This window comes from Tachyglossus aculeatus, chromosome 8, assembly GCF_015852505.1.
Source record: "Tachyglossus aculeatus isolate mTacAcu1 chromosome 8, mTacAcu1.pri, whole genome shotgun sequence".
Lineage (NCBI taxonomy): Eukaryota > Metazoa > Chordata > Mammalia > Monotremata > Tachyglossidae > Tachyglossus > Tachyglossus aculeatus.
The window spans coordinates 15565777-15579394 of NC_052073.1; the positions used below are offsets into that span (position 1 = coordinate 15565777).

The 13618-nt window shown below is 42.4% G+C and overlaps 1 protein-coding gene across 2 annotated transcripts in view; it reads right to left on the minus strand.

The window, feature by feature from the left end:
- The window catches only part of LOC119931521 (serine/threonine-protein phosphatase 4 regulatory subunit 1-like), a 48008-nt gene extending 39022 nt beyond the window's left edge, over positions 1–8986 (minus strand). For both annotated transcript variants that reach the window (XM_038750261.1, XM_038750259.1), the window contains exons 1-2: positions 8969–8986; positions 8684–8728 (exon numbers count right to left, since the gene is read on the minus strand). In XM_038750261.1, coding sequence (XP_038606189.1) covers positions 8684–8728; positions 8969–8975 — 52 coding nt within the window. In that variant the 5' untranslated portion in view covers positions 8976–8986. The remainder of the gene's footprint in view (positions 1–8683; positions 8729–8968) is intronic.
- Between the last annotated feature and the right edge of the window lie 4632 nt (positions 8987–13618).

A 13618-nucleotide genomic window follows, 5' to 3' on the forward strand; every position in this document is an offset into this window, starting at 1 on the left:
AGCTAAAGTTCAGAACTCTGCAAAGAACAGACACAGCCCACAGTTTTCTCTCCCAACCTTAGATATCTCTGTGATTGTTTGGCCCTTCTGCTCCAAGACAAAACCCAGGTAATCCACTACTGTTCATAACCCTAAGTTTGTTAAATTAACAATAGTATTCTGGCGGGTTGATGTTTTTCCAATATGGCCTCAAAAGCTTTATGGACACAAATACATTTTGCTCATCAGTTTTTCCACTAACCTTATTTTTTAACCCACCAAAATGATAAAGAAACAGCCTCTCATCAGAGCAATAAAGGAATAAATATATGGAACAGTCTGCTAAAGCACTCAGTCTTGGACTTCACAAATCAACAAGGCTAACAGTTAAAACTGTAATCTGTAATGACCAAAGTTTCCACTAGCTCCTTTTGTCTTAGAACTAAACATTTGAAAAGAAACTTGCCTGCTACTTTTGAGGATGCTGGCAAACACCACTATTTACTCACATAATGGCCTCTCTGCATAACTGCCCCACGCTGATGTCTGGAGAGAAATAAAATATTTCTTAAACCACATAATTCTAAGAAGTGCTGGAAGTGCACATGGTGGGAGGAAGAGGCAAAGAGTAAGGACACCAAAGCACCTCAGAGATAGTTGAATCATGGGGATGGGCAATTTCTTAATTGAAACTGGAGTACACTGTTGCAGAAATAGATGAGAGAAGGGTTTTTAAATAATATCTGCTAAGTGCTTACTATCTGCTAGGCACTGTGCTAAGCGCTGGGGTAGAAGCAAGATAATCAGGTTGGACACAATCTATGTTCCACATGGGACCTACCACCTTGATTTTACAGATAAGTAAACTGAGGCCCAGAGAAGTGACTTGCTCACAGTCATACAGCAGACCAGTAGGGTAGCCGGGATTAGAACCCAGGTTCTCTGACTTCCAGACTTGTGCCACGCTACTTCCCGATTCATGCCTATTACATGCAGCTTTTAAGAAGACTGAAACAGAAGAACCAATCAGGTGTTCTTTAACCTTCTTATTCCTTCTCCCCTGCTTTCTCCTTACTATCTTTTTTTCCTCTCCCTTATTGCTAGATTAATTCCTGCAAGATGTATTAAAAATCACACTCCTGTTTTGTTACAAAAATATGGAAATAAAGTGAGGCAATTATGCAAGGTCACGCCAAATCACATAAACACAGAGTGCCAAGGGGACTGAGAAGAGGAAGGAAGAGACACACAATCTCTCTCTCACACACATACATGAAAGGACAGACCCCTATCCATTGAGAGAGACAGACAGACACTGGGAGGCAGTGTATTTATGCTGCTGTGCTATGTTCTAGATGACCTCTGCTTCCTCCATCATTATTGCCATCACCAAAAAAACAGAAGTCCTTCTGGCCTTAACCACTGTCTTTATCCCACTGCTTCAGTAGCTGGGGCTCGGGCAGTGACAATCTAGGAAGCATCATAAGGTTGACTGGTCACCAGCCCCTCTGGGGTCATTTCTAACAAAGCTCTGTTCCTCTGCGAGAAAGAATGCTGCTGCAGGTGGGCACTGATGGGGAGAATGGGGGAGAGGCATGAGCACGCCGACAGTGCTTCTCCACATTATAAAGCTCACAACTAATGATCGATTTTGTTGATTTAATCATTTAATTTGTAGTATTTATTGAGCACTTACTGTGTGCAGAGCACTGTACTGAGCGCTTGGGAGAATACAACAGGGTTGACAGGCACGTTCCATGCCCGTAAGGAGCTTACAGCCTAGAGGCAGAGACATACATTAAAATGAATTATGGATAATCACAATTTAATGTATTTTCAGCCTCACAAATTGCTCCATATTTTAACTTCCCCTTTAAAACTGCAGCCGCCTATTAGAGCTACATTCTGACTTCCTATGAAAACCACAGATGGGCTGAGATTAAAAAACTCTGAAACATAAAGCAATTCATACTTCATACTGTATTTCTTCTTTCCAACCCCTCGCCCCCCACAAACAGCTCACCAAGAAATGGCACATTAAACGTGCTGTCTGGCACAACTCGTCTCAGAAGCCTAGGCAAACTAAAAACTAAACTATTGCATGGATAACTTCTTAATTGTTTTCCTTTCGCCTATTACAAATGTTGAAACAACCCTTATATTTAAATCCAACTGCAGGGAGATTTACTGTTGTAAATCAGGCTTATAAATGAAGCTACTTGACAGACGTTTTCCCAAGCATGAAGACTCACAACTTGTCTCTGACACTCATGCTTCCAAGTCAAAATTGAGGCAAGGTGGTGCTTTCTTTAGCTAGCTGATTTTCTGGGTAAATGACTCTGTTCCTGCACATGACAATGTTGAACAACAATCATTTGCAAAGGAAAAAAAGACAACTTGACCGCTCTCCAAAATCTTTGGTTTTCCCACAGAAAAAGAAAGAGTAAAAGAGAAAGACAATAAGCAGACTTGGCACTTTTCACTTCAGTGCTCCTAAAATACCCATTACTGAGAAACTTGATGGCCTTCGCTCATTAATATGCTCATTCTTCTTAAGTTAGAGGGCAAAAATCATTAGTCCAAAATTATTCAGGAAGTCAGAGGAACTGAAAGACCAACTAAGTTATTTCATCTAAGCCAAAGACCAGGCTGCCTCAAACATTTTTATAAGTGTAAAATCAGATGGAGTATCCAGCTCAGAAAATCTTTTATTTTTAATTAGTGTATTCTGGTATAAATTTTACACTTTTTAAAATTTTTGTTATTTCCTGTTGCTATGCTCTTCTGGCACCTTTTCAAATCTGTGTCTGTATTTCTCAAACCAAGTTGTTCTGTGGGCCCCAAACCTATGGTCCAGTCCCAGGTTGAACTAGGTCCAGACTCAAGTTGAACTTTTTTTTTTAATGGTTTTTGCTAACTGCTTACTATGTGCACGGCACCATACTAAGCGCTGGGACACATACAAGATAATCAGGTTGTGCACAGTCCATGTCCCAGGTGGGGCTCACAGTCTTAATCCCCATTTCACAGATATGTAACTAAAGCACTGAGAAGTTAAGTGACTTTCCCAAGGTCACAGAGCAGACATGTGGCAGAGCCAGAATTAGAACCCAGGTCTTCTGACTCTCAGGTTCATATTCTTTCCAGTAGGGCAAGCTACTACTACATAATGAACTTGATCCAGACTTGTTACCAAACCTCTTCCTACCTTCAAAACCTCATTTGGGTGACCCATTATTACCTTAAACTTAAAATGGCCCGAACTCATCTCCCTATTTACCCATCACTGTTAATGCCACCCTCAAGCCCCTTTTTAAAGATAGCAAACTTAGGGTCACCTCTGGATGTGAAAAGTAAATGGGAGATAATAATTAACCCATCTCCAAGTCCTGACATATGCTTATTTATACCATATAATCTTCAAAATATCCCATGGCTGCCCATTCCTCTCTAAATCAAGCAGAAACTCTGGCTTTAAGTAGTATTAGTACTTTTAGACTGTGAGCCCACTGTTGGGTAGGGACTGTCTCTATGTACTTCCCAAGCGCTTAGTACAGTGCTCTGCACACAGTAAGCGCTCAATAAATACGATTGATTGATTAGTACACTGTTACTAGATAGTTGGTAAATTCAGAATGAAGAAGAGACAAGGGATTCACACTTTACGGGTGAAAATAAATAAAAGTGATTGAATAAATGCATATCTAAGAATTCTGAGGTTGGATCCCAGTAAGTTTGCAAATGCTAGAGTTGGTTGAGGGGCTCAAACAGCTTTGGGTGTGAAGAAGGTAATCAGAGCAAGTTGGTGGGAGGAAATAGGATTTTAGGAGGTGTTGAATGTGTAGTCTTCTAGATTAGAGGGAGGGAGGAAGAGGGGGGAACATAACGAGTCAGAAGATATAGGCAGAGGAGCCAAGAGTAAGGTATAGCTAGAAGGTTGGCATGGGAGGGGAAAAAAAGATTCGTATTTATTGGGCGCTTACTAGGTGCAGAGCAATGTACTAAGCATTTGGGAGAGTACAACGGAATTAGCAGAAACATTCCCTGCCCATAACAATCTTACGGTCTAGAGGGGAGAGAGTTGGGGAATAGTGGGTGAAGAGAGCAGATAAGAAAGGTAGGGTGAGTTAGGAGGGAGCCCTGAAGCTGATTGGGAGGAGTTTTTTTGTTTGGTTTGGAGAGACACAAAACTCCAATGGAAGGTTTGGAGGAGGGGAAATATGCTGGCCAAGCAAAGCCTCAAAAGCGTGATCCAGGGGAAGAGGCTGGGGGGCAGGAAGACCAGAAAGAAAGTTGATGCAATAGTCTAGCTGTGATACGATCAGAACTTCGACCAGGAGGGTAGCAGTTTAACTGGAGAAGGAGGGGTGGATCTGGAGTTATTGTTTAAGAGAAACCTGCAGGATCTGGCAATAAATGGAATTTGAGAATTGGAAAAAACAGCATGTTGTCAAGGGTGATATAGAAGTTGCAGGCTTCTTGGATGGGGAGGATACTGGTGTTATCAACTGGTGTAAGTACTCTATTTATTTATTTATTTATTTATTTATTTATTTTACTTGTACATTTCTATCCTATTTATTTTATTTTGTTGGTATGTTTGGTTCTGTTCTCTGTCTCCCCCTTTTAGACTGTGAGCCCACTGTTGGGTAGGGACTGTCTCTATGTGTTGCCAATTTGTACTTCCCAAGCGCTTAGTACAGTGCTCTGCACATAGTAAGCGCTCAATAAATACGATTGATTGATTGATTGATCAACTGTGCAGAGTACACTCAATCAGCTCTCTAGCTCCTACTTATTGAACCTTGTATCCCACTACACTCCAGCTCACAATTTCCATTCCTCTCAAGTTATCCTACTGACTCTGCCTCCATGCCCTCTCATTGCTCCTCAACCTGGAATTCCCTATCTCTCACATCTAACAGACCACAGCCCTCCCCGTTCGGGTGTGATCAGTGCAGAGCTTAGTGTAAGGATTACTTACAGGACCTACTCCTATTAATATATCCCAAGCCCTCGTAGGCTTTTTAAATAACAGCACCACATTGCTGACTCAAATTCAGCTGTGGTCCAGCTGTGGTTATTCCTAGCCAGTCCTTCCCACCCCATTTTTGGATAGCTTGCTTTCTGTCCCTAAATGTACTGCCTCGCACTCGTCCCTCTAAAACTGATAGAGCAAATCAAACAAACCTCTCAATCCAACCTCACCACCATGGCGATCATTTTGCTATACATTACGCCCACTGCAAACAATAAAACGACTTAATCCTTGCACTTGGATTCCCACCTTGTATTTGCCGCCTCCCGTCAACTCCACAATTCTTATAAACTCATGGGTAAATGTATTTATATTAATGTCTGTCTCTGCCTTTAGACTGTAAGCTTGTGGGCAGGAGAAGCAGCTTGGCTAAGTGTAAAGAGCACGGGCTTGGGAGTCAGAGGTCATGGGTTCTAATCCCAGCTCCGCCACTTGTCAGCTGTGTGACTTTGGGCAAGTCACTTAACTTTTCAGCCTCAGTTACCTCATCTGTAAAACGGGGATTAAGACTGTGAGCCCCACATGGGACAACCTGATTACCTTGTATCCCCCAGCGCTTAGAACAGTGCTTTGCACATAGTAAGCGCTTAACAAATGCCGTCATTATTATTATTATTACCAACTCAGTTATTAGTTATTAGCACTTAGTACAGTGCTCAGCAAATACGGTTGATTGATTATTCACGCCTCGTCTTCAAAAGTGTCTGAAAACTTTTCATGTGATCAACTCCACAGAAGCGAGATGGGAAGAACCCTGTCATGATCCACTCCCTTGGAAGATGCCTTGACCTTTACACCCCACCTTTCGTGCAGCTCACCCCCTTGAAGAACTACATTAGGTATTTCAGACATTTAAAAATCTATTTCACCCTCCACCCCAAAACAGGGCTCCTCTCTCATATATACCTGTATATGTGTATATATGTTGGTATGTATTTATTACTCTATTTATTTATTTATTTTATTTGTACATATTTATTCTATTTTATTTTGTTAATGTTTTGTTGTCTGTCTCAATCAATCAATCAGTCGTATTTATTGAGCGCTTACTGTGTGCAGAACACTGTACTAAGCGCTTGGGAAGTACACGTTGGCAACATATAGAGACAGTCCCTACCCAACAGTGGGCTCACAGTCTGAAAGGGGGAGACAGAGAACAAAACCAAACACACTAACAAAATAAAATAAATAGAATAGATATGTACAAATAAAATAGAGTAATAAATATGTACAAACATATACATAAATACAGGTGCTGTGGGGAAGGGAAGGAGGCTCTGAGCCTCAGTTCCCTCATCTGTAAAATGGGGATTAAGACTGTGAGCCCCCTGTGGGACAACCTGATCACCCTGTATCCCCCTCAGTGCTTAGAACAGTGCTTTGCACATAGTAAGTGCTTAACAAATGCCATCATCATTATTATTATTATTGAGCGCTCACTGTGTGCAGTAAAAGTAAACATATGTATATATGTTTGTACATATTTATTACTCTATTTATTTATTTATTTTACTTGTACCTATCTATTCTATTTATTTTATTTTGTTAGTATGTTTGGTTTTGTTGGCTGTCTCCCCCTTCTAGACTGTGAGCCCGCTGTTGGGTAGGGACTGTCCCTATATGTTGCCAGCTTGTACTTCCCAAGTGCTTAGTCCAGTGCCCTCCACCCAGTAAGCGCTCAATAAATACGATTGATGATGATGATGATGTTTGTACATATTTATTACTCTATTTATTTATTCATTTTACTTCTACCTATCTATTCTATTTATTTTATTTTGTTAGTATGTTTGGTTTTGTTCTCTGTCTCCCCCTTCTAGACTGTGAGCCCGGTGTTGGGTAGGGACCGTCTCTCTATGTTGCCAGCTTGTACTTCCCAAGCGCTTAGTCCAGTGCCCTGCACCCAGTAAGCGCTCAATAAATATGATTGATGATGATGATATGTTTGTACATATTTATTACTCTATTTATTTAACTTGTACCTATCTATTCTATTTATTTTATTTTGTTAGTATGTTTGGTTTTGTTCTCTGTCTCCCCCTTCTAGACTGTGAGCCTGTTGGGTAGGGACTGTCTATGTTGCCAGCTTGTACTTCCCAAGCGCTTAGTCCAGTGCCCTGCACCCAGTAATTGCTCAATAAATACGATTGATCATGATATGTTTGTACATATTTATTACTCTATTCATTTATTTATTTTACTTGTACCTATCTATTTTATTTATTTTATTAGTATGCTTGGTTTTGTTCTCTGTCTCTCCCTTCTAGACTGTGAGCCCACTGTTGGGTAGGGACTGTCCCTATATGTTGCCAGCTTGTACTTCCCAAGTGCTGGGTCCAGTGCCCTGCACCCAGTAAGCGCTCAATAAATACGATTGATGATGATGATGATATGTTTGTACATATTTATTACTCTATTTATTTAACTTGTACCTATCTATTCTATTTATTTTATTTTATTAGTATGTTTGGTTTTGTTCTCTGTCTCCCCCTTCTAGACTGTGAGCCGGTTGTTGGGTAGGGACTGTCTCTCTATGTTGCCAGCTTGTACTTCCCAAGCGCTTAGTCGTCATCATCATCAATCGTATTTATTGAGCTCTTACTATGTGCAGAGCACCGGACTAAGCGCTTGGGAAGTACAAATTGGCAACACAGAGAGACAGTCCCTACCCAACAGTGGGCTCACAGTCTAAAAGGGGGGGGGGGGGGTGTGCTCTGCACACAATAAGTCAGTAAATCAGTCAATCATATTTACTGAGCGCTTACTATGTGCAGAGCACTGTACTAAGCGCTTGGGAAGCACAAATTGGCAACACATAGAGACAGTCCCTACCCAACAGTGGGCTCACAGTCCAAAAGGGGGAGACCGAGAACAAAACCAAACATCATCAATCAATCGTATTTATTGAGCGCTTACTATGTGCAGAGCACTGTACTAAGCGCTTGGGAAGTACAAATTGGCAACATATAGAGACAGTCCCTACCCAACAGTGGGCTCACAGTCTAAAAGGGGGAGGCAGAGAACAAAACCAAACATACTAACAAAATAAAATAAATAGAATAGATATGTACAAATAAAATAGAGTAATAAATATGTACAAACATATATACATATCTACGGGTGCATACTAACAAAATAAAATAAATAGAATAGAGACAGAGAACAAAACCAAACATACTAACAAAATAAAATAAATAGAATAGATATGTACAAATAAAATAAATAGAGTAATAAATATGCACAAACATATATACAGGTGCATACTAACAAAATAAAATAAATAGAATAGATATGTACAAGCAAAATAAATAGAGTAATAAATATGAACAAACATATATACAGGTGCTGTGGGGAAGGGAAGGAGGTAAGATGGGGGGATGGAGAGGGGGACAGGAAGGAAGGGGCTCAGTCTGGGAAGGCCTCCTGGAGGAGGTGAGCTCTCAGCAGGGCCTTGAAGGGAGGAAGAGAGCTAGGCTCAATACAATTGATTAATTGATTGCAGGGCACTGTATTAAGCGCTTAAATGAAGCCGCCGCTCCCTCCCGAACCCCTCAACCCGAGGGCCCCCCACCACCTCGCCCACCCTGAGGGAAAAGCGGGGAGGGCGGAAAGGAGGAGGAGGGCGGGCCAAGGGGGGGGTAAGAGCAAGCCAAAACTGCTACTTACAATCATCTAAGTCATCCTGCAAGTCCACAAAATACAAGGGGATCTCTGAAAACCAAGAGACAGACAGGAGATCACCACGGGGGCTGAGGGGGGAGGAGGAGGAGGGGGAAGTGGAAAATTCAATCACAACAACGAAGCGGAAACCTCTGCAGCGGCGGCTCCGGCTGCTGTTGCTGCACGGGAAGACGAGGAAGGGAGAGGAGAAAGAGGGGAGGGGAAGGGGGAATGGCGGCGGCAGCAGCAGCGAGAGCGTCCACAGGCCAGAGGAGCGATGGCTCCACTCACCCGCCATCTTGGAACGGCTCTGAGGGAGGCGGGGGGGGGCGAAGGGGGAGGAGCCGCCCTCGCTTCCTGACCCGCCCCAAGCCCCGCCTCCCACGCCAGAATCGAGCGCTGATTGGCTGGAGCCCTCGGCTTGCCCTCCGAGGAACACCAATGACAGCCCTCGACTCCGTCCCCGCCCCCCCGCCTCATTCACTCATTCGATCAATCAATCATTTGTATTTATTGAGCGCTCACCGTGTGCAGAGCACTGTACTAAGCGCTTGGGAAGTACAATCAATCAATCAATCGTATTTATGGAGCGCTTACTATGTGCAGAGCACTGTACTAAGCGCTCGGGAAGTACAAGTTGGCAACACATAGAGACAGTCCCTACCCAACAGTGGGCTCGCGGTCTAAAAGGGGGAGACAGAGAACAGAACCAAACATACCAACAAAATAAAATAAATAGGATAGAAATGTACAAGTAAACTAAATAAATAAATAGAGTAATAAATATGTACAACCATATATACATATATACAGGTGCTGTGGGGAAGGGAAGGAGGTAGGATGGGGGGATGGAGAGGGGGAAGAGGGGGAGAGGAAGGAAAGGGCTCAGTCTGGGAAGGCCTCCTGGAGGAGGTGAGCTCTCAGCAGGGCCTTATGAGGACCAATGACAGCCCTCGACTCCGTCCCCGCCCCCCCGCTTCATTCACTCATTCAATCAATCAATCAATCATTTGTATTTATTGAGCGCTCACTGTGCGCAGAGCACTGTACTAAGCGGTTGGGAAGTACAAGTTGGCAACATAGAGAGACGGTCCCCACCCAACAGCGGGCTCACAGTCTAGGAGGGGGAGACTGAGAACGAAACTGAACGTATTAACAAAATAAAATAAATAGAATAATAATAATAATAATAATAATGATGGCATTTGTTCATCATCATCATCAATCGTATTTATTGAGCGCTTACTATGCGCAGAGCACTGTACTAAGCGCTTGGGAAGTACAAATTGGCAACATATAGAGACAGTCAATCAATCAAGCAATCAATCGTATTTATTGAGCGCTTACTATGTGCAGAGCACTGTACTAAGCGCTTGGGAAGTACAAATTGGCACCACATAGAGACAGTCCCTACCCAACAGTGGGCTCGCAGTCTGAAAGGGGGAGACAGAGAACAAAACCAAGCATACCAACAAAATAAAATAAATAGGATAGAAATGTACAAGTAAAATAAATAAATAAATAAATAAATAGAGTAATAAATATGTACAACCATATATACATATATACAGGTGCTGTGGGGAAGGGAAGGAGGTAGGATGGGGGGATGGAGAGGGGGAAGAGGGGGAGAGGAAGGAAAGGGCTCAGTCTGGGAAGGCCTCCTGGAGGAGGTGAGCTCTCAGCAGGGCCTTATGAGGACCAATGACAGCCCTCGACTCCGTCCCCGCCCCCCCCGCCTCATTCACTCATTCAATCAATCAATCATTTGTATTTATTGAGCGCTCACTGTGCGCAGAGCACTGTACTAAGCGCTTGGGAAGTACAAGTTGGCAACATAGAGAGACGGTCCCCACCCAACAGCGGGCTCACAGTCTAGGAGGGGGAGACTGAGAACGAAACTGAACGTATTAACAAAATAAAATAAATAGAATAGATAATAATAATAATAATGATGGCATTTGTTCATCATCATCATCATCATCAATCGTATTTATTGAGCGCTTACTATGTGCAGAGCACTGTACTAAGCGCTTGGGAAGTACAAATTGGCAACATATAGAGACAGTCAATCAATCAATCAAGCAATCAATCGTATTTATTGAGCGCTTACTATGTGCAGAGCACTGTACTAAGCGCTTGGGAAGTACAAATTGGCAACATATAGAGACAGTCAATCAATCAATCAAGCAATCAATCGTATTTATTGAGCGCTTACTATGTGCAGAGCACTGTACTAAGCGCTCGGGAAGTACAAATTGGCAACACATAGAGACAGTCCCCACCCAACAGCGGGCTCACAGTCTAGGAGGGGGAGACTGAGAACGAAACTGAACGTATTAACAAAATAAAATAAATAGAATAGATAATAATAATAATAATAATGATGGCATTTGTTCATCATCATCATCATCATCATCAATCGTATTTATTGAGCGCTTACTATGCGCAGAGCACTGTACTAAGCGCTTGGGAAGTACAAATTGGCAACATATAGAGACAGTCCCCACCCAACAGCGGGCTCACAGTCTAGGAGGGGGAGACTGAGAACGAAACTGAACGTATTAACAAAATAAAATAAATAGAATAGATAATAATAATAATAATAATGATGGCATTTGTTCATCATCATCATCATCAATCGTATTTATTGAGCGCTTACTATGTGCAGAGCACTGTACTAAGTGCTTGGGAAGTACAAATTGGCAACATATAGAGACAGTCCCTACCCAACAGTGGGCTCACAGTCTAAAAGGGATTTGTTAAGCGCTTACTATGTGCAAAGCACTGTTCTAAGCGCTGGGGAGGTAACAAGGTGATCAGATTGTCCCATAGGGGGCTCACAGTCTTAATTCCCATTTTACAGATGAGGGAACCGAGGCACAGAGAAGTTAAGTGACTTGCCCAAAGTCACCCAGCTGACAATTGGCGGAGCGGGGATTTGAACCCATGACCTCTGACTCCAAAGCCCGTGCTCTTTCCACTGAGATGTGTACAAGATGTGTACAAGTAAAATAAATAGAGTAATAAATATGTACAAACCTATATCCTTACATACAGGTGCTGTGGGGAAGGGAAGGAGGTAACACGGGGGGGATGGAGAGGGGGAGAGGAAGGAGGGGGCTCAGTCTGGGAAGGCCTCCTGGAGGAGGTGAGCTCTCAGTAGGGCAACAGGAGGACCAGGCACATTATCTGCCCAGAAGAAGTTCACCTTCGACATCCCGGCGTCAAGTCACGTGTGTTATTCCGGAGTGGATCTGATGCCATCATTTCCAAATATCGCTGTGCAATGTTCCTTTCGCGGCCCAAGGAGAAAGAAGACACTGGATTAGTATTTGGCCTCTCGACCTCTTCCCTGTCCACACCTTCCTGGAACATGGCTCTCCATGTTACACTCATTCATTCATTCAATCGTATTTATGGAGCGCTTACTACTACTACTAATAATGGCATTTATTAAGCCCTTACTATGTGCAAAGCACTGTTCGAAGCGCTGGGGAGGTTACAAGGTGATCTGCTTGATCTCGTCCCCCTCTCCATCCCCTTCATCTTACCTCTTTCCCTTCCCCACAGCACCTGTATATATGTTTGTAAATATTTATTACTCTATTTATTTATTTATTTTACTTGTACCTATCTATTCTATTTATTTTATTTTGTTAGTATATATGTATATATGTTTGTAAATATTTATTACTCTATTTATTTATTTTACTTGTACCTATCTATTCTATTTATTTTATTTTGTTAGTATATATGTATATATTATGTTTGTAAATATTTATTACTCTATTTATTTATTTTACTTGTACCTATCTATTCTATTTATTTTATTTTGTTAGTATATATGTATATATGTTTGTAAATATTTATTACTCTATTTATTTATTTATTTTACTCGTACCTATCTATTCTATTTATTTTATTTTGTTAGTATGATTGGTTTTGTTCTCTGTCTCCCCCTTCTAGACTGTGAGCCCACTGTTGGGTAGGGACTGTCTCTATATGTTGCCAGCTTGCACTTCCCAAGTGCTTAGTACAGTGCTCTGCACACAGTAAGCGCTCAATAAATATGATTGATGACGATGATGATGATATGTTTGTACATATTTATTACTCTATTTATTGATTTTACTTGTACATATCTATTCTATTTATTTTATTTTGTTAGTATGTTTGGTTTTGTTCTCTGTCTCCCCCTTTTAGACTGTGAGCCCACTGTTGGGTAGGGAATGTCTCTATATGTTGCCAACTTGTACTTCCCAAGCGCTTAGTACAGTGCTCTGCACATAGTAAGCGCTCAGTAAATATGATTGATTGATTGATTGGTTGTCCCACGGGGGGCTCACAATCTTACTCCCCACTTTAGAGATGAGGTAACTGAGGCACAGAGAAGTTAGGTGACTTGCCCAAAGTCACACAGCTGACAATTGGCGGATCCGGGATATGAACCCATGACCTCTGACTCCAAAGCCCGTGCTCTTTCCACTGAGCCACGCTGCTTCTCCTGTACGCAGAGCACTGTACTAAGCGCTTGGGAAGTACTCGAGCCCCGGCCCGTGGCTCAGTGGAAGGAGCCCAGACTTTGGAGTCAGAGGTCATGGGTTCGAATCCCAATTTTGGGCAAGTCACGCAGCGTTGCTCAGTGGAAAGAGCACGGGCTTGGGACTCAGGGGTCATGGGTTCAAATCCCACCTCCACCAACTGTCAGCTGTGTGACTTTGGACAAGTCACTTAACTTCTCTGTGCCTCAGTTACCTCATCTGTAAAATGGGGATTAAAACTGTGAGCCCCCCGTGGGACAACCCGATCATCTTGTAACCGCCCCAGCGCTTAGAACAGTGCTTTGCACATAGTAAGCGCTTAATAAATGCCATTATTATTATTATTATTATTATCCCGACTCTGCCATTTGTCAGCTGGGTGACTGGGCAAATCACTTCA